This window comes from Tribolium madens, unplaced genomic scaffold, assembly GCF_015345945.1.
Source record: "Tribolium madens isolate multiple individuals breed KSU strain unplaced genomic scaffold, Tmad_KSU_1.1 Scaffold_2;HRSCAF=44;Tcas5.2_LGX, whole genome shotgun sequence".
Taxonomy (NCBI): domain Eukaryota; kingdom Metazoa; phylum Arthropoda; class Insecta; order Coleoptera; family Tenebrionidae; genus Tribolium; species Tribolium madens.
In genome coordinates this window covers 6,433,765-6,456,398 of record NW_025400995.1, presented here as the reverse complement: position 1 = coordinate 6,456,398, position 22,634 = coordinate 6,433,765, and the positions used below count along the sequence as shown (strand labels likewise).

The 22,634-nt window shown below is 31.8% G+C and overlaps 5 protein-coding genes across 10 annotated transcripts in view; 2 read left to right on the top strand and 3 right to left on the bottom strand.

Annotated features, from left to right (window-relative positions):
* Positions 1 to 1,349: 1,349 nt before the first annotated feature.
* On the bottom strand, positions 1,350 to 4,310 carry LOC123006670. Its single transcript, XM_044401330.1, has 6 exons — positions 3,801 to 4,310; positions 3,585 to 3,748; positions 3,014 to 3,128; positions 2,611 to 2,760; positions 2,450 to 2,562; positions 1,350 to 2,405 (listed from the first exon to the last, which is right to left on the bottom strand). Exons 1-6 carry the CDS (start codon positions 4,177 to 4,179, stop codon positions 2,181 to 2,183), a joined length of 1,146 nt encoding a protein of 381 aa, XP_044257265.1. The 5' UTR covers positions 4,180 to 4,310; the 3' UTR covers positions 1,350 to 2,180.
* Positions 4,311 to 4,365: 55 nt separating this feature from the next.
* LOC123006671 (UDP-xylose and UDP-N-acetylglucosamine transporter-like) lies at positions 4,366 to 7,339 on the top strand. The gene is made up of 6 exons (XM_044401331.1): positions 4,366 to 4,505; positions 4,567 to 4,789; positions 4,836 to 5,052; positions 5,098 to 5,238; positions 5,291 to 5,470; positions 5,517 to 7,339. The coding sequence occupies exons 2-6, from the start codon at positions 4,707 to 4,709 to the stop codon at positions 5,922 to 5,924; spliced, it is 1,029 nt and encodes a 342-aa protein (XP_044257266.1). The 5' UTR covers positions 4,366 to 4,505; positions 4,567 to 4,706; the 3' UTR covers positions 5,925 to 7,339.
* LOC123006667 (lymphocyte-specific helicase-like) lies at positions 6,031 to 9,028 on the bottom strand. Of its 2 annotated transcripts, none has more exons than XM_044401327.1 (9): positions 9,012 to 9,028; positions 8,449 to 8,960; positions 8,277 to 8,397; positions 7,828 to 8,228; positions 7,621 to 7,780; positions 7,330 to 7,569; positions 6,635 to 7,249; positions 6,423 to 6,582; positions 6,031 to 6,371 (listed from the first exon to the last, which is right to left on the bottom strand). In XM_044401327.1, exons 2-9 carry the CDS (start codon positions 8,922 to 8,924, stop codon positions 6,184 to 6,186), a joined length of 2,361 nt encoding a protein of 786 aa, XP_044257262.1. In that variant the 5' UTR covers positions 8,925 to 8,960; positions 9,012 to 9,028; the 3' UTR covers positions 6,031 to 6,183. The 2 variants fall into 2 exon arrangements, with proteins under 2 accessions (XP_044257262.1, XP_044257261.1); XM_044401326.1 differs by having other exon boundaries at positions 9,002 to 9,019.
* A 204-nt stretch (positions 9,029 to 9,232) lies between these two features.
* On the bottom strand, positions 9,233 to 17,477 carry LOC123006668 (RUN domain-containing protein 1). Of its 2 annotated transcripts, none has more exons than XM_044401328.1 (9): positions 17,315 to 17,477; positions 11,455 to 11,593; positions 11,142 to 11,402; positions 11,001 to 11,088; positions 10,605 to 10,946; positions 10,220 to 10,554; positions 9,676 to 10,170; positions 9,535 to 9,629; positions 9,233 to 9,484 (listed from the first exon to the last, which is right to left on the bottom strand). In XM_044401328.1, exons 3-9 carry the CDS (start codon positions 11,270 to 11,272, stop codon positions 9,375 to 9,377), a joined length of 1,596 nt encoding a protein of 531 aa, XP_044257263.1. In that variant the 5' UTR covers positions 11,273 to 11,402; positions 11,455 to 11,593; positions 17,315 to 17,477; the 3' UTR covers positions 9,233 to 9,374. The 2 variants fall into 2 exon arrangements, with proteins under 2 accessions (XP_044257263.1, XP_044257264.1); XM_044401329.1 differs by having other exon boundaries at positions 11,142 to 11,413; positions 17,315 to 17,464.
* LOC123006666 overlaps positions 13,042 to 22,634 on the top strand; it is a 44,876-nt gene continuing 35,283 nt past the window's right edge. The window contains exons 1-7 of one of the 4 annotated variants that reach the window (XM_044401325.1): positions 18,172 to 18,308; positions 18,362 to 18,533; positions 20,433 to 20,493; positions 21,117 to 21,361; positions 21,410 to 21,559; positions 21,610 to 21,808; positions 21,859 to 21,983. In XM_044401325.1, the coding sequence (XP_044257260.1) occupies positions 20,478 to 20,493; positions 21,117 to 21,361; positions 21,410 to 21,559; positions 21,610 to 21,808; positions 21,859 to 21,983 (735 nt within the window). In that variant the 5' untranslated portion in view covers positions 18,172 to 18,308; positions 18,362 to 18,533; positions 20,433 to 20,477. Of the gene's footprint in view, positions 13,393 to 18,171; positions 18,309 to 18,361; positions 18,534 to 19,535; positions 19,660 to 19,902; positions 19,988 to 20,432; positions 20,494 to 21,116; positions 21,362 to 21,409; positions 21,560 to 21,609; positions 21,809 to 21,858; positions 21,984 to 22,634 lie in introns of those variants that run through there. The other 3 variants (XM_044401324.1, XM_044401322.1, XM_044401323.1) reach the window with 3 other exon arrangements.

Below are 22,634 nucleotides of genomic sequence, written 5' to 3'. Positions count from 1 at the left end.
TCAGTAGATTAGACCAATTTGACCAATTAAATGGGTAAGTATTTTCTCTATAGTCTGAAAGATTTCGGAAATGATGAATGACATACTATTGCTATATTTGGTACATATTATCTTTACGTTCACATCAAAAAGACGAGTGTTTTTTCCTGTTTAAATTTTAATTTTCTCAAAGAAAAAATTAATTAAATTTGTGAATTCATAAATGAGAATTAATCATCAAGGCTGAACAAAATATGTATCTCTTCATTAAGATACAACAGTACCTAATTACAATATGAATTTAGAAACAATAAAATTTAGGCAAATAACCACATATATTACTGGTTGCCTGAACTGTGATGAATAAAAAATCATCAGGTAGGTATTCGCAAAAGAACAATCACCATTTAAAGTTAATTTATTTCTTCATTCTAATTAATATAAATAATTTGAAAATTTTAGTTCGCAGGTATTGACATCTTGTTTTCTTTAATTAGGTTATGTATTCTTGGTTGACTAAGTCCAGGCGTTATATAAATTTCAAGTAGAGATAAAAAAGAATTTGTAAAAATGCGCGGGGAAATGAAAAAGGATGTAGAAATAACATTTTTATGTAGAAAAAGGATGTCTTTTATTAATAGCACCATTTTATTATCCGCATCTGTTGTTACAATAAAAATCTCGTTTTAGAAATAGAAAAGAAGTCATGTTTTTGTGATAGATTTTTAAAAGTAAATTCGTAACAAAAATAAATTTTCTAAAGAAGGTGAGTTATTACATAGAACAGTAAAGGCTTTTATATCACTCTTTATTTCTCCTTTAAGCTCCGCCCACCTGAGTACTTTTAGTGTTTCTCCTATTCTATGTAGTTCTATAGAAAATACCAAAAAAATCTAAAAAAAAAAAAACAAGAACTCCATTTATAAAACAATGGATTAATGCTCAGTTTCAACCATTTTTCAATTTAGTTATTGATTTCATTAGAGTTCAGTGTTTTAAATGATTGAAAAAAAGATTGAGGTTATGTCTCACCTTTCCAACGAATAAACCAAAATGAGTTCAGAAGAAGCACCTCCACCAAAAATAGACGAGAAAAAGAAAAGTAAGTAATTTATTTCATATCCTAAATGATTTATGCAATTCTTTGTAGTGGATCCAGGTTGGAATGACCCTCCAATGTTAAATTATAGCGCCACAAACCCACCCCCTAAATCGCGTATAACTAACAAAAGAATTGCATTTCCTATAAGTGGACCTTCCTCTAGTAATACTCCTCCAACCACTAGTCCATCTGCACCTCCCCAATGTCCTCCAAAAAATTAGCCAATCATTGTATTTATTAAAATTGTTTGATAAAAGTTTTTTTGAATATTTGGCGTTCGTTTATGTTGTTTAATGTTCAACATGATTGAGTTTTGTCTTGCCAGTGTAACAAGGTAATAGAAAATAAAACTATTTTGAGTAATAATGTTTATTACTTTTAACAACACATTATCCTAAGTGCATTTCTGTCAAAACGTTGTGCCCTTTTGATTCATTTTTACATGATATGCACACTCTTTGCTAAGTAAACAAAATAACAGCAAAGTAACTTGAAGATAAACACTGCATTTCCTTGTATACAATATAAAAAAAATTCGTTAACAATAGATTTGATTATGGCCTTGAGAGAATAGTCTATCACAAACGATGATTATGATAATATGCAACTGAATTTAAAGTTACACACGGTCCTAGAATGAATACATACAATGTATTATGATAAATTCTAGCATATCCTACGATACGATACAATACAGAACATTACCAACAGCGCAACCATTTTATTTACAACTGATGTATATTAAGAATTCCAATTAAGGGCAGAACCGAGCAAAATTCTCAATATTCGTGTAAAATACCACATTCTAGGACACCTGTATAACAAATGTGGTTCTATTGTTATCAATTATAATTTTTAAATATCACATAGATTTTAGAATTTTATTTTGGGAAGGTGCACTTGTGTAAAATGCTATTTATTTGATCATTTTACAAAATCACAATTTAAAACTTTGTACTAATTAAGAAGCACCGAAATTAAAGGTTTAATTCATTGCACTATTTTATTACAGATTATTATTAAATTGTAAAAATGTAAAATGACTAGTTTTATGTGCGCCGTGGCAATACTAATATTGCGATAATCTATAAAAATTTAATCATACTATGACACTACGTCTGTTTGTTTTTTGATCCGGTGCATATTGTTCCAAGTCCTCGGGTTGTGTATTCAGTGCTGAATAATCAACAGGAAACATTGCTGACGAGAGTGCATTTGGTGGAGCACCCAAAATGTATTGTCCTGGTCCGTTCGGATATCTCCCCAACAAATAGTTCGCAAAGCATAATCGATACGCTTTGTATATCAGTGGATGATCGCCGTTCTGTAAAAAACATATAACAAACGAAGAAGAAATTAACAACTTACCGAAGTCATAGCCTGATAGGCAATATCTAAAATTTCTCCCACTTTCACAGTGTCTAAACCCAAAACAGACGAATAAAATGCACTTAACTCATCCCTTGTGATCATCCCCGATCCTTAAATATTTTTTTGTCAAAAAATTATAAAAATTTATTCTTACCCACCACAACGATTGATGACTTGAAATAAAACTTTAACGAAAAATTGCAACCATATGGGAAAGTCACACAGGTTTTTTGAGCCAAAAGTCAATTGTGACCATTTATGTAACCATCCATCTTTTGTTAAATACACTTCCCCGTTCAGGGTGAAGCCTAAACAAATCGGAATCAATCATTTTTGCAACACTAAATGGCGAAAATCAATGACTATTGTCCAACTAATGATTCTCACTTTTAATACTCCACCAAGCAAACGATAAAAATAAATAATACTAAGGAAAAAATCAATAGTGCTCAACATTAAAAGTGCATTGCATTTACGTAAAAAGCGACCGTTTTTCACATTTTTTTAAAATACAAAAAAAAAACACCAATACACATCTACTCTAGTTCAAAAATACTGTACCCAATTTTTCGTCAGATATGTCAGATAAAAAAGTTTCAATGAAACCACGTTCCACCTCTCGAAGAATATTAAATTCCGGAGAATTTATCGACCAGTCAGCAAAATGTCGCAATCTCTATACATCCAAGAAAGCATGCAAAAATTTTCGGTAAAAATTATAAATCGATTTACCACAAGTTGCGGTGCATGCATGTGGTCAAGTTGTTATTTATATTTGGAAAATGAATTTTTTATCAGGGGATCAATGAGTATTTTTAGATAATCGTAACATCAATATTTTTTGAGTGAGGGTTCCACAAAAAACGCTACAAAAAAAGCACAGCACATTTAAAGCACATCGAGTATTTTTCGGTAACAATAAATCAATTTTTGGTATGAGAGACAAAACAAAAGTGCGTGACTAATGAGCCATTAGTGGCACGTAATTTATAATGTAAGTTGTAGTTTTAACAGCTCATCAGTGTCGTTCCTAATTTGATTAATGAGTAATTTGTTTTTAATTCGTAAAAAATAAAAATTATGTAAAAATACTCATTAGACTGGTCATTTATTGAAAACACATTTTAGTTACCTCAATTAATGTTTCAAAATCTTGTTCACTTATTAAATTATCTTGGTCGTGGTCAAGTAAACATGAGAAGAAGTGTGAAAACTTATTGTTCTGTGTTGGTGTCAATTGGCAATCTTCCCTGTTTTCAGCTTCTGATTCTATGCTAAACCTGTCAACCCAAGTGGCTGCAAAAATTGCCTACATATTTGGGGAAACCGAAATTAATTAAAAACCCACTCCAGACATGAACACTCCATCCACTATCGCTGTGTTCGTCCTTCTCCACAATCTCTTCATTCTTCTTCGTATTTTCCGTTTCAATTTCCGGCAAAGTCCTCCACCGCTTTAACAAATCCTTCGTCTTGTCTTTAGTTTTGTCACATGCCTGTCTCCAATTCGCTATAAATTTATGAGGCACTTTTAACGAAGCATCAGTATTTTTTTGATTGTCATGTTCATGATTCTCTTCTTTGAAATGGATTTTTTCGTTTTTAACTGAACCACTAGTGCTGCTCTTATCTAAGCTTTTTGTACTTTTGAGACTTGTCTGAGACGTACCTAAGTCTTTGATGTGGTCTTTGTTACATTTGCCATCTTCGAGCGAATTTTCCATCATATATTTAAACACGTTCCGACTTTACGAATTCAAATTACGCACACCACACATAATAGTCCTTAATTTTATGCACCATAACCTAAAAGTCATAACAAAAAATCCATTACAAATACACTGTGATGACGTAAGTGTTACGTAAGCGCCGGTGGCGCTATCTCCCAGAATCACGAATAAGTAATAAAAAATAATCCAATAACCGACTGAGCTGAACACAAAACATAACCACAAAAATAATAATAATTGCAGTAAATTAGTATTATTGTTGTTTGTTATTAATGACGTTTTAGTTGTTACACGGAAATATAAATATTTTGTTGACAGTAATGGTAAGTGATTATGATTGTAAGCATAAATTATTTACTAACTCCTTTTTTGTTGTTATTGAAGATTGTATTAATCAGAGCAAAATGAAATTTGAGCATATCATCGCACTATTAAATTAGAGTGACTTGCCATTTATCAGTGATAATAATAACTACAAGTATTTTTTTTAAATTCACTTATGTAATAGTTGTTAGTGGGTCAAAATGAACTCCAAGGCAGTTGCAGCGATTGCAACCACACTTTTAGGTTGTGGATTAAATAATGTTTTCCTGGAATATATAATAAAGTAAGCAACGATACATTTTTACCAATTGTACGTAATTGTATTTTAGGCAAGACCCAGGGTGTGGCCATCTCATCACATTCGCCCAGTTTTTATTTATTGCCATTCATGGATTCATAATGACTTCAAAATTTGGAACAGTCAAACCAAAGATTCCCTTCCAAACTTACTTAAATTTAGTTGTGTTCTTTTTTCTGACAAGTGTTATAAACAACTGGGCCTTTAATTTTAACATTCCGGTGCCGCTGCACATGATTTTTAGAGCTGTAAGTGACAGTTTATTTGTTAGAAATGATAAAGGGCTGTTTTAGGGCTCACTTATTGCAAATATGATTATGGGAATCTTAATACTGAAAAAGAGATACACTTTGGAGAAATACGTATCTGTTGCTATGATCACTATTGGGATTATTATTTGTACTTTGATGTCTAGTGGTAATAAGAAAGCTGAAGTAAGTGAAAAGCTTGAAAGAATATATTTATTATTAATGAAACTAATTGTAGGCTTGTGTTGATTGTGATATTCAGATGGAGAAGAAACAGGCCGCCGATCACTTTTTCTGGTGGATTATAGGAATTTTATTACTGACTGGAGCCCTGTTATTATCAGCTCGAATGGGTATTTATCAGGAATCAATTTATAAACACCATGGGAAGCACCCTCAGGAAGCCTTATACTATACGGTAAAAAATTACGTCTTATTTTTTTTATGTAACTCATGTCTTTCAGCACTTGTATTCCCTCCCAGGATTTCTAATGTACTCTCCAAGTATTTGGGAACATATGCAGATCGCTTCTCAGTCCGAGCCCTATGAAATTCCTTTTACTAACGTGATAGTACCGATGTTATGGTTGTGGATTATTTTAAATGTTGTTACGCAATATTTATGTATTAGTTCGGTTTATGTTTTAACAACTGAGTGTACTTCGTTGACTGTTACTTTAGTGATCACTTTAAGGAAATTCTTATCTTTGATATTTTCTATTGTTTATTTCCAAAATCCGTTCACTATTTATCACTGGTTTGGTACAGCTTTAGTTTTCTTGGGGACCTTATTGTTTGCTGAAGTGTTCACTATTATAAAACAGTCCGATGTTGACCAAAAATTAAGTAAGAGTGTGAAAAAAACTAGTTAAATATTTTTAATGTTGTTTTTCCTAATTGTGTTTTGTTTCAAATAGTTTAGATGTTTGCAGATAAATTAAGGAACAATCGTTTGTTGTTCAAAAAAAGTTATTAGAAGTTATTTGAGTCCTATTTTTTTTATGAACTTTATTTAAAAAAATATGAACGATTCAATAAACAGACTTAAATAAATAAAAGTAATATGCATTCGCAGAAACATTTTAACGGGTAACACATACATTTTGAAAATGTTTAAACCTTCCAGGGCTTTTATTGTTTTTTGGGAGATTTCTCCTTCATTTCTTTAATTAAATCACTTCGGTCTAGTATTTTATCAAACTCTTCCTCAGTGTAATAAAAACCGTTGGGATTTATTTTGACCGTAGTTTCTTCTTCATCTAGTAGATCTTTTAACGATTTGAGGTCAGCATCATCTAACTGCTTGCCTTTAAATTGCCCTAAAGAAAAATTAAGGAATGAATGAAACCAATGACATTGCATCAAATTACCTTCTTTTATGACCATTTTTTCTAATCTCTTTTTAACTTCTCCACGGTTTAGAATAATTTCATCAATTGTTCCTTTGGTTACCAAGCTGTAGATCATAACAGGTTTGGTTTGTCCAATCCTGTGGCACCTGTCTTGTGCTTGTGAATCGACCATGGGATTCTAATCAGATAAAATAGATATCAAAAACATTTGCTAACATATTTCAACTTACCCAATCTTTATCTATAAAGATAACAGTATCGGCAGATGTTAAATTTAATCCTAAACCGCCTGCTCTAGTAGAGAGTAAGAACACAAACACGTCATCACTCTTAAAGTCATTGATGTTGTCATTTCTGGAGTCAAGATCCAAAGAGCCATCAAGTCTTCTATATGTATAGTTTCGCATTATTAATAATTCCTCAACCAAATCCAACATCATAGTCAAAGTACTGAATAATAAAATCTTGTGTCCTCCCGCTTTCAATTTCGGCAACATAGCGTCCAAAACTAGAAGCTTGCCACTTAACTTCACCATGTCTTTACTGACATAAAGCTCGTTCCTGTTCTCTTCAACGACAACAGGAGTCCAAATTAAGTACGGGTGGTTTACTGCTTTCTTCAACATCATCATGGGGTTTGCCATTGTTAATCTAATCATGTAAGGACGATCAGGAATTTTAAGCGGCACATGGGTATTGTAGTGAAGCACACTCGCAGTGTTATAACTTGTTGACGTAACTTCTTTCGTTGTAAAATAATCAACTTCGGAAAGATCGAACTTTTCTTGAGCGTAGGTTTTGATTTTTGCAACACATTGTCTTTTTCCTTTCGGGGCCTCTACAAGCTGAACATAAAATGAGTATAATTTTTGGAAATGTATTATTTTAATAGAAAAACTGTTCTTAGTCCTAATAAAGTTTTTACCTTCTCCTTCTCTAAAGGTTTTTTCTGCATGAATAACGCCCATGAGTCTTTGTCTAAAATAGCTCGATATAGATATTTCTGTAGAGGAGTTAGAGAGCAGTAAATGATCATTTCTCTCTTCGGAACGAGATCATGCAAAACAAGCTTTTTTTCGCGTCGTAACATGAAGGGAACTAAAACTTTGTGAATTTTTGAAATCATTTCAGTTTCGGCTTCGTTTTGTAACAATTTGCGGGTGTCCTATAAAAAACTATATAGTTTCTAAAATCACAAATGAATATTTTCTATTACCCTCAGTTCTTCCAAATCAAAAAGTGTTGAGAAGTCCTCCATATCCATAAAAAGATCGGGCATTAAGAAACTGAATAACGCCCATAGTTCGCCAATATCGTTTTGTAGAGGGGTTCCAGTTAAGAGAAGTTTATTTGTAGTAAGAAAACCGCGTAGTTCTCTGTAAAATGTCGAAAATAAAATTGTTTACAAACAAGTTAGACTTACTGAGACAGCTTCGAATTGGCATTTTTGAGCCGTTGGCCTTCATCAACGACAATATATTGCCATTTGTAGTCTCTTAAATGACAACTTGTCCGAATGGGGGTTTGATAAGAGCAAATAATGACGGACTTAACCCATTTGCCTTCTAGTTGATATTGTTTCTTTATGAATTTTGTTTGTTCTGCTTTGCTCCAGTTTGACTGAAAATGGATGCATGGTATTTTTGGGGCGAATCTCTTAAATTCCGCCATCCAATTTCCAATGGTTGAAAGCGGAGCAACAATTAGAAATGGTCCAGGTATATTTCGTTCATACAAATAGGCAAATAAAGCGATGACTTGGATTGTTTTACCAAGGCCCATGTCATCGCCCAAAATGCCATTGATGGAATTCTCATAGAGGACCTAAATAAAACTTTGGTTATTTATTCAATGAAAAATTATTCGACTTACAGATAACCAGATCACTCCTTCAACTTGATAGGGGCGTAAAGTCCCTTGAAAATATTTCAAAGCGTTAGGATTACACTTCTTAGGAGCAAATTCATCTTCTGAATCTGAATCAGCACTTGTGCTGTAGGTAATATTTAGAGTTTAACAATGCAAAAAAATACAAATAGCTTACCTGGGTGTTCTCTTGGCAATTTTCGATTGAAGATATTGCGAGTAAGACTTAGAAATATTAACGAAACGTTGCAAATACTGCATTTGTTTGTCACGTCTCTGCTTTTGCTCTTCAGCATTTAAAATTATTCTTTTTGGTTTTGTTATTGAAATATCGTAACAATGTTCATCTGTTACATCACGCTCCACATGTTCCTCGGTAGTTGGTCTTTCTAAATTATTTTCACTAACTTTTTGTTTTTTATTGTCAACTGAATCATCAGACACGGAAGGTAGGATGCGTTTTCTAGAGGGACGTTGGACAGGAGACACTCGCTTTTTCTTTTCAGGAGTCGATTTATTAGCATTGACGGATCTGTTCTCCGTGTCAGAAGCATAACTCAAATCAGGTTTATCATGACTAGTAATGGTTTCAGAGGTCTTTAAGCCCCTTTTTGTACGATTCCTGATGGATGGTAATCGAGCTACACGACTCATGTTACTGATATGACAAACGATGACACTTAACTAAAACTTTAAAATACGAATACAAACAAATGTTAGAAATCACAAACTTTAATTCACACAAAACACGTTGAAACCGACGAGTAACCATCCTTCACAAAAACTAACAAATTCGCATGGTGGAAGACCGCTTTCCCGCTTAATGTTAGTGACAGTTGTTGCCAACCGTATAAAATTAAAACCCTATAGTATAAATTGAAATTTTGGATAAATTAAACACATCTTATTTTAATGAAAGAAGCGAGCTGTAAGTTGAAGGTTTAATAATTAAGAAGCATAAAACCTGACAAATAATTTATTTAAATCGGCAAACACAATTTAACATTTATAGTTATAGACACAGCAATCAACAAAGTGAAGATCTAAGTTTAGTAATACTTAACGAAAATGTACAATAACATTAAAAATGACTGGTTTAAATAGTTAAGTAAACACGTCTTTTATATTTTGAAACTGTCGTACAGCGAGATCAACCGGGAGATCAAACTTGTAACCAGTCAAAGAATCTAAACTTTTTAGACTGTCTTGAAACCCTAGAAGAAGTCACATAAGATTGCAAACAAATAGAACAAACAACATTTACCAGTTTTTGCAACATAGCTCCAGGAAAAATAATGCAATTTCACAATTTGGTTGCACTGGAAAATTAGGCTCAACCAAGACACCAATTTATTCGAGCTGAAAAAACAATATTATAAAAAGAAGCAAAAGAGGAAAGTAGTACTTTAGAGCCGCGCAAACAAATGCCTTAAAGTGAGAATCGTAACTCCTTTTGTATGGGGTGTGTGTTGAGATGATATTCCCAATCGTACAAAGCATATTATGTTTATTGCTAGTAGGAGATGCACCAGCAATATCCAAGTTGAAACTTTGTGACAATTTTCTTGCTGGAGTTGAATTGAACTTTTCACCATTTTTCAAATGGTAATACTCAAGAATGATTTCCCACGCATGTATGTGAGTATTTGACGTCGAATTTCTTCTAGGAAAGCATCCAATAAAAGGAACAAGACTTGAATTATTTATATAAGAGGTTGCCCCATGTTGCATCAAATCTCGTATGCTTGTAGCGAGATATTTTCGTACAGTGGTTGTTAACTGACTGTTGTATGTGACCGATTCAGAGTCACTATTATAGTCATTTTGAAAATAATTTTGTTCCTCGTTTAAGAGTTCGCGTATGCGAAAAATTGCCATTTCTAGCTTTGCCCTCAAATCGCTAAAAATTTATCAATTACTGATAACACAACAACGTGGGAAAAACTGACCCCCAGTGATTAATTTTCATGCTATTTTTAAGATCGTTTCTTCTAAAGGCATGACTACCGCATCCTAGTTGAAGCACAGCGAACATCTGTAATAAAGTGGCAGTTCTTTGGATTAAACCTATAGTGTCTGATTTGTACGGTTTTTTCAACGAATGATAAGCACATCCACATGAACATTTGTCATGTTTTGTGTCACTTTGTAAATAGTTTATAAAGCGTTCCAAATCGGCAACTTGTGTTTTAAGCTGAGCCACCAAATGTTCTTTAACTCGGAGAGGACTTATGAGTTGATCCAATGCAATATTTATTTGTTGCTTAACATCAGCTGAAGTCATCTAAAACATACTTATAGGCTCACTTACTTAGCTAAAATTTGGTTCTAAACCTGGTGATAATTCCGCTCGTCAATTTCAAGATTCATTCGTGTTTTTAATTCATTTAGAATGACTCTCTGACGCTCAAGAACAACATCTTGTGGTACTCCAGCTTCCCCATTTTCAAAAGCATACTGTTCTAACTCTCTTAATTGGGACTTTAAACGGTCAATCAATTCTTTCTGTTGAGACCGTCGTAAACGCACTGCTTCAGCAAGACTAGCCTCATCCATTCGTTCTTTGACTAGACTAATATCAGGGATTCCGCGAAAAGCGAACTCCTCTAAAGACTTAAGCAACTCTTCTCTTTCTTCAGTTGGTGCATTAACGACTTGGCGTAAACGGAACTGGACCTACAACCACATAATTATCTGATGTTCAATAATTAGAAACAAAATGAGTACAACCTGGGCAAAATGTGTAGTTAGTGCGAATAATGATGAATTAAGTAACTCTTGTTCCTCCTCTAAGTTTCTTAATTTTTCATATGTTAGTCTGTTAGTAACAAAATTCAAATAAATAAAAATTGTTACAAAATTTTAACTTACTGGTTATCACAATAATCAAGTTCGAGTTTATCCCCGCATTTTTCTTCTTCTTGATCGTTGGGAGCACCAAGTGGGTCCCATCGTTCGCCGGTTGGTTCTTCCAGGTATGTTTCAGGTCTTGGTCCATCCATACTATTAGTTTTTTTTTTTGTTAAAACATCTTCATACGTTCTTTATTTACGCATATGCTCCCTGTTACTTGTGTTGTATTTGCATTTCTTACAATTTGGGGTAATTTAACTGTGTCATGGTGATATTACACTAAAACCATGCTATTAAACCCATTAAATTATCTATTATGATAACACCATACCCATAATTATCGCTCAATCTGAATCAACATTTCCGCACTGACAGCTGTCATTACGTCAATTGACGTCATTTATCGCGAGTGCGCAAAGAAAATGTTTGTCTGTATTTTTGGTTGTCTAGCTCAGAATTTCTATTTATATCTATTAAACAAATTAAATTTATCTTGATTAAATATACAATAAACTATATTATGAATGTATTTTAAAACGTGTCAAAATAAGATTTAATAATATGATATTTATTAATAAAAAAAAATATTCACTCCTTTATGAATAACACAGACAATAAAACAAATAAAAATTTTTAGTTGTGTTATAAAAGTGAGTTCTTTTTAGTACTGTGGCGTCGAAAAGCGCGAATATATTTTCAAATTTAAATAATTAATTCTGTAGGTGTATTTTGTATAACCCAAAATCATAACAATTTAAAAACCAAGTTCAGTTCTATTGACTAAATTTATGGATAATGTTAACTAATGAAAACTTCTATTAAACAATACATACTGAGCTTTAAAAAGTCCCGCGGCAACTCGAATAAAAAGTGTTGTCACTTTTCACAATGTTTTTTTTTCTGTATGAAATAATGGAACTACTTGTCAGTAGGGTTTAGTTGTAACACAGATTCTTCGTTTATACACTATACTTATTTATTTCACTTTAAAAAAACACAGTTGCGACGTAAAGTATGGAAAACTTAAGAAAATATTGTGAACTGAACTAAAGAACTTATAAAAATAAGTTTATTGAGCTTCAGATTTTGTTAAATAGGTAGGTACAAATTGTTTCAAAATTTTTCTTATAGTCTGCATATAATGCTTCTCAACGTACTACAAAATCTATACGCAACTTTTGAATGCTCTGTGTAATAAATAACACTGTTCGATATACAAAAAAATTATTAGAGAGAAAAAAAGTTTGTTCGACAGTTAATCTTGGTACCCACTATACAAATGTCAGTAAAATATTATTTATTAGTTAATTAAAACAGTTAAAATAGAAAAGCTGAATCATCACAAAAAATAAGCAAAATATTGAGTGTAGTATGTAATTTTATTTACCAAGAAAAATTGTAATATATAGTATAATAGGTAATACAAAAAGTGGTTAAGTAAGTTAGCATTGTTCTCAATTTAAAAAAGCATTATTACTTAGTATTTCAGTAACAGAAACAAAGTTTTAATTAATAATTATTCAAAATTTAAGGAATATTTGCCTGTTACATGTTTGTGACAATTTTTTGGATTATATAACATTTTGAATTTTTAACATTTTTATGTTACCTTTATGTGCTAGTGCTAAGCCAGTGGTTAATCCTTGAAAATGTGTCTAATGTTACACATTATTATTGGATTAAAAATTCTGTGGCTTAACTATGCTTCTAAACAAGCGATACGTTAGAATTAAGTGGGGCATTTTTAAATACTTGAATCGTCTCATTAGTTATTACATTAACGTTTATTAGAACAACGGAAAGGATTAAATTTGAGATTAAACGGACAAATCCAAGGCGATATGTCGTCTCGTTGGCCAATCATAGGGCTGTGAACGTCGTACTGTTGGTAGCACTGTAAGTCGGCCTAGTGCTTCCAAGGAAGAGAACGAACCGAAACAGCAGAACAGAATGGAGTTTGACAAGGTTTTGTAAAAAAGTGTAACGTAACATGTTTTAAATAATTAAGTCAATAACACGTGCAAACATTACGCTAACGTACATACGAAACGAAGTCAAGAAGCATTTATTTTGTAAGTGTAGTGTCATAGGTTACAGAATAAAAGTCATGAACAGTGTCTACTATTACAACATAACCAAACTTTGGTCTTCAACTTCATTATTATTCCTGTTTAACAAGTGATTCACAACTACAGGTGATTCGTAATTTTAATATGTTCAGTGAAAAGGAGATGCAGTGAAAACCCCAAGGAAATTCTAACGTGTTAAGGTGAGTTTGGCATTTTCCAAGTTGCGCTTCAACTTTCGAAATTATTTCTTCGCGCAAGTGGTCATAACTCTATAGATATTCGAAATTTTGATTTCAGTTGTGAATTTGGTTCGATTTCGATTTTTCAAGTGAAGTGAATGGAGGGAGATAAAGTACTAATTTATGAATGAAATTAAAGGTCTCTAGACTGATATTAGTAACGCCCCTTTTATTTACCTACGTGCAAGGAAGTTGTAAATTTTGAATATTGACATACTGTCAAAGTGTTGCCCCCCTTTTTGTATATTTACCTGCCCTTGTGAAGTGTAGGTACAAGGGAAGCACTTTCTGACGGTTGTATACAGTTTTGTGTCAATTAACCGTAAAATTATTTATTATAAGTTTAATTAAAAAATTGCTTGTTAGCGAGTTTCACATTTACTAACGGAATTGAATGAAACATGAGTAAATGTTCGATTTTGCGATTTAAAGAAAACTAAAGCCGTTTACACTGCAATAAAATTTAATTAGCTTCGAGAACTCCTTCAACTAAAAATCTATTATATCATTAATTTAATAAAGGTTTGGAATTAAGTAAAATTGTCATTGCTGGTGTGGTTAATGAACACTATAAAGTTAAGTGAAAGGTGCGACATTCTGTTAATTATTAATTATTGTAATTTACAAATTGATTTTTTCTTTGTTAGATGTTTTTGCCAGGCGGTGTCTTCCAGACAGTAAATGGAAAAAAGGACAAAAGTAAATCTTGTCGTAAATAACGAGAAAGTTTTCAACTTCTACAGTTACAGAAATAGAATAAAATAGTTTTTGTAATGTGGTTCTAAATAAAGACTCCTAGTAGAATTAACTAGAGTATAAACCGAAACCACAGGTTCACAAGCTGTTTGAAGCTCTTGAACAGATCAATAAGCACTGGCCGGAAGTTACTTCTCAAATAAATTTACATAACTTGAAATACGATACCCGAAATTTGGAAAATTTCAGATCTTGAAGCACTTCCCAAGTAGATATTTTTAATTCAAATTAAAAAAACATTTGACTAATTTAACCGTCTACTGAGACTGACAGCAACATATTTTCTCTGTATTTGTGAATGGAATCCAGACATGCAAGTGAACTAAAACAAACGTTTTGTTCGCAACTAATCACATAATTTGTTGTTTTATGATAGAGCAATTTTTGGGTAAAAACTGGGATGGGAGTTGACTCAATTTTATCTCACAATGCGGTGGACCAGCGTTTCCCAAACTGTGGTCTGCAGCCATCACATATATGTTAAAAATTATTTAAAATATTGAAATGAGCAATTATTGAGCTTAATAAAGCACATTTAAAATTAATAACCTGATTTTTTATTTATTCATAAAAATAAAATTTGCAATACATATACGAGTAGTATGTATGTATATACATGATGCGCCAGAACTCGCGCCCCAAAGAAAATTTTCAAGTAAGATAAGATACCAGGAACATGAAAAAAATGTTTAAAAAATTCTATCTGACAAAAAATTTTGACATTTAATTTTTGACATTTGACATTTTTTTATGTCTATTTAATGATACTGATGATCTTGTATATGTTTTTTTACAATTACTTAGTAAAAGGACAAAAATTTTGACAATAAAAGCCACAAATAACATTGAACAGAGTTACAATTTAGGGTACAGCTTACTTGTTTCCTCTTTTAATAGCCTATAGCAAAAAAACTTGGAAAATTATTTTTCCAACAGAAATAAATAAAGTCAAAGTGCAAACTTTAAACCCTCATAACTTCGAAATTTTTATAGATAAAAATTTTTTAAACATTTTTCCATGTTCCTGGTATCTTACCTTATATGGCATTTTTCTCTGGGGCGCGAGTTCTGGCGCACCTGTATATAACAGGCTGCCGCAACTAAAATTTGCACCCCCTACAATTGCCGATTTCGACCAAGCTTGGAAAAGATGCCGAAAGAGGTCAATTGTAACTTAAACGGAGACCAAATTTTATTAAAGTTTCAAAGTTATTTCTGCATCACTCTAACGCTCAGACCCACTCTTTAAAAAAAAATAAATAGCAAGAGGGGTCGAGTGATATAATTTTGAAGTTGCTTTCATTATCAATGCAACCATTTATTTTTTCAATTTTTAACGATTTTTTTTTAATTACTACAGTGAAAGTAAACAAAAGTGGTTATGAAATTCAATTTAAGGAATATACTGCTCAAAATATCCTGAAAATAATGTGACACTCGACCCCTCTTGTTAGTTAAAATTGACCTGTTTCAGCATTTTTTTCAAACTTGGACGCTAATTTAGTTGGGAACTCCGTATGTACTATATTTTTTACGCAATAGGGGCCGTGTTCTGCGGTCGAAAAAGTTTGGGAAACGCTGCGGTAAACTTTTTAGATGTTTATTACTTCTCTAAACTGTTTTTTGCTAGCAGACTCATAAAAACCAAAGATTTTATTGCGCTTTGTTTGGTAGATAAGAAGATACTATGTTTTCATATTTTGAAAGTTTCTATTAATAATTTTTAATAGTTAATAAAGGCATAAAATTAACCACACTCGAAATAATAACAACGTAGTGGGAAGTAGGTGAAAAACTATGAAAGTTTATATTTTGGATGTGTACTAACCTTTTTAATAAATAATGATTATTATTATAGTAATTGCGATTTAGTTTATTTTTTACGATCTTCGGTTATTAGTTATTACACATATGAAAAATTAAACGTTGACCTACAGATAAATATATATAATTACGTTAACGGAATTTTTATATGTAAAGCCCATTTTTTATATTATTTTTTATAGTGACACCTACTTAGTGTTCTTGATGAATATTTAGATTCTCTAAATTCTATGCAACATTTTTGTTGTTTGAAAGGTGATGAAAGACGTATGGTTTTTATTACCCTGTGATTTCCCTACTGAACCACTATAATTCAGTAAATACCATTAATTAAAAAGAGATTTAATAGAGAAGAAATCTCAGTAATTTGGACCATTTATTGTTCAGAAATTAGTATAAAAACACTCCGAGAAGAAACTTTTTTTAAGTGAAACTGAGGAAAGCAACAATAATTTTCAGCAAAAAATTATCTAGTTGAGTGTGGGTTAAAAAGAGAAAAATGTTATAGGTGGATTAGATGCTGTTGCGTCAGATCGCTCGAATAATTAACAATGATTCATTAAAGGAGTGATTTAACAATGTTACTTCTATATTTGGTCTTAAGAAATGGTTGATAAGGTCTTCAGAAACATTAAATTCAGAACGTGTTTAACTTGACAATGTATGGTATTTGATTTTTGAATTTGAGTGAAATTGTACGTATAAGGTGCGGTCTTAAAGTATTACTTGATGTAGGGCGTTGTTTCATGTTATTTGATACCGTGTTTGACTAAATGAATTTAAGGGATATAATTAGCAAATATTGTGATCGGCATTTCAAAAACTTACTAGACTATATAAACCTTTGTAGAAAGCTGTTTAAACAGACTAAATTATTATTAAATATGTGGTCATGTTGAATGTTTTATTGATTGTTCATATCGCGAGATAAGCTCAAAGGCTTGTTAATTGTAATTTACAAGATTTCTTAAAAGAATAATAATTACGAACTGAAAAATTGTTCAACTTGTGACACTACAAAATAAACAAGTATTGGTTTCCTCTTCAATAAGTTTCACAATTAAATTTTTCACAATTGTAGATAATGCTTTACAGAAATTGGCTTATCTTATAAACGAATTCTATTTATAGTTAAATTTAATAAATCACATTTTAAAACATCCGATATAACGATCATACTAAAAATATATCGTTGTTCTATTTTCAAGTTTGAGGTACTTCCGTTAAAACTAGTGATTAGGGAAGGATTTTTGTTAAAATAACATTTTTTACTTTAGTGTATTTTTGGCTCTGGTTAATTTACCTGTACGAAAACGAAGGGAAATCGACGAACTATCAGAAAATACTCGACCTAAAGTAAGTAGTTTAGATTTTGGGAGAGATAATTTTGGATCCTTTCGCAACACCCAAAGTGAATATGTTTCAATTATTATGACTTTTTCAATTATTCCAACAGTTGTCGATTTTCTGGAACGTTTCTAATGCCTTTTTTTCGGAAACTGCGCCACCTACAACAAAAGTAAAAAAACCATAACAATTTGTGGACGATTTTCTGTCAAATAGCAAAAACATCGAGTCAGTGGAGGAAAACTGTTTTCGATTTTAATCTTGTGTATTTTTCATAGTTCATCACGTAATATTTAAAGTGCAGAGAGCAAGCAGGTACCGGACATAATGGCTTCCTATCGTTTCGTAGTTTACAGACTTCCTGATACTTCTTGAATTATTCGAATATTTCTAATGGAAATCACGATGATATGTGACAGATATTTACCGGTGATCAACACCCAAGCTACTCCAGGTGTTTCAAATCAACAGTATGTTATGTAATATATACCTTGAACAATATTTTAACGGATATTGGATTTATTCAAATGAGAAATATTTCGTGCCATCTTTCACGCGACCAACTTCTCAAATAGGTTATCGTAAAGCCATTCGAATGAATTAGGGTTATGCAAAGCTTTTCTGAGAGAACGGCGTTAATAAATTTCGATTCACTGGAAGGAGGACCCAGTCACACATACATTCTAAAACGGCTACGCAACGTGAATTTTTAATTGAGCTAAGTTACTCAAAAATTGATTTTTTTATTCTTTCAGGTAGTTTTAGGAAGTAGGTGCACCAGTGACATGCTAGTTTTCTAATGCAACTTCAAATCACGGTCAAACTTGATAAAGTTATATTGGCGTGTACTGTGTACACGTTTTATTGCGTGTGTTATAATTAGTACTTTATAGTTGTATGGTGTTTAATTTACGCATGTGTTACTAACATAATCACGAAAGTACTGTTTGGTAAGTGCCAAAGATCAGATTTTCACAGGAATTTCGATTTTGGATTTTTTTAGAGACAACAAATTAATCAGAACAGTTACGTGCATATTACTTACACATATGTGATTTAACACTTTCTGTTTAAACAAAGATATCAGCATAAAATTTGCAATTGCAGCAGGCATCTGTGACACAAACCTTGTCCAGTGTTGTTATGATCTTTGAGATGTTTGTCCTTCATAGAAGGTAAATTCAAATTTGAACCTGGTTTACCCACACATTTGCACTTATAGTAACTAATAAATATTTTATCGTGTGTAAGCAGTAAATTTCTCTGAAGTGTAAGTGGTACATATATTATGTTAATAATTTGATTTTTTTTCGTTTGATTTGTTTCTCGCTTAACTCAGTTACTGAGTCTATCATTAGCTTATTATTAATATATAATTAGTGAATACCGTTAGATTTAATGAATAAACAATATAAAATTGTTTGTTTTAATTCCCTTTCGTTGTAATTATGTACTTCCAAATTTGGAGACAGTTTCTAATTAAGTAGGTGAACACTCACCACTTGTGGTTTATAGTGATTTTTATACCGGAGATTCAAATCGTTGAAATTTAATATTGCTGTGGTAGAAAAATATTAATTACTACAGTTTGTTCTAGTGCGATATTTCATCTCGAAATCGTATTTTTTTGTGTCACTTGAATAAGGATCCGATTTGGAATGACTTTCAATAATATGGGATTGTTCTTCTAAATTTGGTCATATGTGTCAGTCTAAATAAGTCAATGACAACTTACTTTTGTGTAAAAATGTTTTATTCTAAACATAACTTCTCGGGAATTTCTTGACTTCTCAAGCTGCGTTTTTAATTAATTACATCCTCGGACTTTTGTTGTTATTTTGACGCGTTTCATCTTTTTTCATCTTTTTCGTGTAAAAAAATCGGACTTGTTTCACACGGTTTGCTAAAAATATACAGTAACTTTCGGTATCTTACGAATTTAAATGTAAACGAGTTCCACGCCTCTGTCGACGATCGCATAATGAAGTGTAGGTCCACATCCTGTAATGATCTATTCTAAAAATAATAACTTCAGTTCCGTTTTATTTATCCTTTTTAATTCTAATTATGTGTACTCTTCGGATCCCAATTGAACCGAGCCAGAGTTGAGAAGAACCAAAACAACCTCTCAAGAATTTAAGCGGCCATCAGTTTAAAATAATACACATGAAGAAGCACATCGATCAAACTGCGTCAAAATATTCGTTTTTTTCACGAACGAAATCAATATTTTTGGTGAGAAGTAGTGAAAGTCGTAATAATGGATTGATTGCGTCATTTTTATCAGCGAAAATGGATAATGTATGTTAATTTTCAATAAGGAAAACTCCAAATTAACAATACTTACTGACGTTTCTATACACACACTAATTTGGTAACTTTTTATTTGCATTGGATTTCGTACAGATTATTTGATGTCGTGTGATATTCTATAGACTGTAGATTCGTTATTCAATCATGCGCTTAAACGCAAACATGACGGCGAATAATGTAGTACAAAAAGAAAAATCAAATACACGTAACCTGGCATATAAATTATGGGAATCAACTTATTAGTTAGTTTTCATTTATACTACTACAAGAATGTGATGTGTGAGTCCGTTCCATTATGAAAGATGACCTAGCAGAGGTGGGTAATAGAAACAGGTTGCGTTTAATGGGTGTGTTTAGTACCTCGTCAATTATCGTACTTTGTGTTTTATGTAAAGTCCATGGACATCACCGTTATTAAAGTGTCAGCGAATCTTTCAAAAGATGATTATTTTTAATTCGTTTTTTTTTAAGACTAAAGGGGCATTTGATATCGCAGAATAAACCGCGATCTGCAATAGAAAGTGTGTACTTGCCTTATCTTGTTCTTTCTTAATTACATTTTCTATTTACCATGTTCGATTTAGATTTGAATTTATTTAAAGTAAAATCACTTATAAACCTTTCAGTAATTAATTAAATGAAAATATTTCTGGTTTTAATTTCTAATTTATTTGACTCATTAATTAACTTCCGCAATTTTATTCATAATTCGGGGGTTTTGAATGCTTGTCTTATGCAAATGTTTTTTTTTTTTGTTTCAGAACATAAAACTGCCTAATGTCAAAAAACCAACTATAGACGCAAACATGCCTGTCGGAACGAGTAAGTACAACCAGATGCAAAGAAATTGTTACCTCTATTTCATCACTATATATTTCCTGTTAGCTGCATGCAATACCGGTTTATATGACGTTTCTTGCATGTTTATTAAGAAAATAAACCTAAAAAGTGGGGTAAAAGGTTCAATAATTTTTGGGGTTTCTCTTTTACACAAAAAATTAATTACCGGTATTGTTTAAGTTATACAAAAATATTTAATTTGGAGATTCAAGAATTTATATTTTACAACCTAAATATGTATATGTGTAATCAGATAACCTTTGAAATGATGAAATGTTTGATGTTCTTATTATCAAATGAATTGAAATATACATATTTACTGTCTCCACTTTTAATCTTTACATCTTGTAGTCAGAACTAATTTTTTCTAATTTGATTTTGTATTATTTTTTGAAAATATTTAATTTAAATCGTAAAATGTTTTGTGATTTTAGTTTTTTTGCTTTGTGGTAGTCTGCATATGAATATTAATTAGTTTATCAACCCATTATCAGTCAGTATCGAACCAATGTATTAATTACTGTATTTAATATAGTGTGTTGATTTTCTGTAGGTGATTCCGTTCTGAAAAAATGTTAGTGTTAATTTGTGTTAATTGTTTTTAGGTTTTGAAAATTCTGCGATGAAAACCTGCTTTTCGTTGTCTTCCCTACCAGCGACAGATACAACCCCCGACAAGGGGGTTGTGAAACCTCGGCTTTATAGTAGTTTGACCAAAAATCGTGTAAAAGCGACAGCAGTTAGACGTTCATGGGGGAGTACTGCCAGCGAACACCGAGATGAGTTTTGGTCAGCACTTCAGGCAAATTATAATTATATAATGGATAACCAGTTGATTGATAAGTGCCAAGTAATGATTTTTTCAATATTTTATGAGGTTCTATAATGAGGGTTACAGGAAGCAAATAGTGATTTATGCATGGATACTGGAACCTGGTCTTTGAAAGAATTTTACGCACAATTCTCCGAACTCTATTTGTGGTTGAATAGCGTTCAGGAGACGATATATGGCAAAGAAGAAAATATAAGAGACAAGGCTTTACGAGCAGTAAGTCAAATTTGAGTTTATGGTTTGTGACATTACGTTGGTTTTTATAGCATTGCGTTAATGTGGTTCGTGAAAAAAGCTCGATGCTTACATTATTTAATGATCAAGCTAGTCAACTGGTGCAATTGCATCCAAAAGTACAAGAAGAAGTTAACTGGCGAGTAACACACCTAAATTCAAAATGGGACTCAATTTTGAGTATTTTAGGACCTTCAGAATGTGGACTTTGTGAACAAGAAAAATGTCTCGGTAGTTAATTACTATTATTTTTTTTTAAATTGTAATGTCTTATTTTGTAGACATTGATCACGAGATCAAATGTTTGAGAAAATGGTTTAAGATGATGGAAGAATGTTTACAGCCACTTAACTTCAGAACCAAATATACAAAGACTGAAATTGAAGCTAAAGCGTTAGAACTAAAGGTAAGTTATTTGTTTAAATTTTAACAATATGCTTATCCTAAAGGTTAAAATGGTTTTCATTTATATCTAAAATATTTTAAATAATATAAACAATAATATAAACGTTTGTAACATAGTTTTGTGTGTTTTTAAATTTTATCAGTTACTGTAACAGCTGAAGTATTCTTATTACCTCATTTGTATGAGTCAAGATAATAAATAAGTATTTTTGCAATAACAAATAATATCTAGTCGTTTTTTATTGTGTGATAAAGCGTTTTTATCAGTATTTAAATAAAAGTAAAATAGACTGATCGTTTGTATAATCAGCACAGACTTTTACCATTTTTTAATGTAAGACCAACACAATAGCAATTGCTCATAGAGCAGACAAATTCTTTGTATTAATAGTGAATAAGAAGCCGAATGAATAGAAAACATAACTGATGTAAAAGTGTAAGTTGCATAGATTGCGTGCTTTGTAGGAACCAATATTGTTTGCATACGTCAAGGTACACAATAGTTATCTGTTAGAGTTCATAGAAACCAAGAAGGATATCGATAGGCGGAGCCAATGCGTACTGGGTGTAGTGGGGAAACTTGAGCAGTGGCGTAACACAGGACCATTCTGTGATAAAAAGGGAATTGTAGAGTTGCATTTTTTTTCGTATA

Excerpts from the sequence above, each read along its gene's own strand:
- LOC123006670 (XM_044401330.1), bottom strand. The coding sequence starts at position 4,179 with ATGATGGAAAATTCGCTCGAAGATGGCAAATGTAACAAAGACCACATC. Across the intron at positions 3,749-3,800 it reads ATGGAGTGTTCATGTCTGGA|CCACTTGGGTTGACAGGTTT; the intron begins GTGGGTTTTTAA and ends CAATTTTTGCAG. Across the intron at positions 2,563-2,610 it reads TCAAGTCATCAATCGTTGTG|GATCGGGGATGATCACAAGG; the intron begins GTGGGTAAGAAT and ends AAAATATTTAAG.
- LOC123006671 (XM_044401331.1), top strand. The coding sequence starts at position 4,707 with ATGAACTCCAAGGCAGTTGCAGCGATTGCAACCACACTTTTAGGTTGT. Across the intron at positions 5,053-5,097 it reads TGCACATGATTTTTAGAGCT|GGCTCACTTATTGCAAATAT; the intron begins GTAAGTGACAGT and ends GGGCTGTTTTAG. Across the intron at positions 5,239-5,290 it reads GTGGTAATAAGAAAGCTGAA|GCTTGTGTTGATTGTGATAT; the intron begins GTAAGTGAAAAG and ends AACTAATTGTAG.
- LOC123006667 (XM_044401327.1), bottom strand. The coding sequence starts at position 8,924 with ATGAGTCGTGTAGCTCGATTACCATCCATCAGGAATCGTACAAAAAGG. Across the intron at positions 8,398-8,448 it reads ATTGCCAAGAGAACACCCAG|CACAAGTGCTGATTCAGATT; the intron begins GTAAGCTATTTG and ends TATTACCTACAG. Across the intron at positions 7,570-7,620 it reads TTGATTTGGAAGAACTGAGG|GACACCCGCAAATTGTTACA; the intron begins GTAATAGAAAAT and ends AGTTTTTTATAG.
- LOC123006668 (XM_044401328.1), bottom strand. The coding sequence starts at position 11,272 with ATGGATGGACCAAGACCTGAAACATACCTGGAAGAACCAACCGGCGAA. Across the intron at positions 10,171-10,219 it reads ATGAAAATTAATCACTGGGG|CGATTTGAGGGCAAAGCTAG; the intron begins GTCAGTTTTTCC and ends ATAAATTTTTAG. Across the intron at positions 9,630-9,675 it reads TTTGTTTGCGCGGCTCTAAA|CTCGAATAAATTGGTGTCTT; the intron begins GTACTACTTTCC and ends TTGTTTTTTCAG.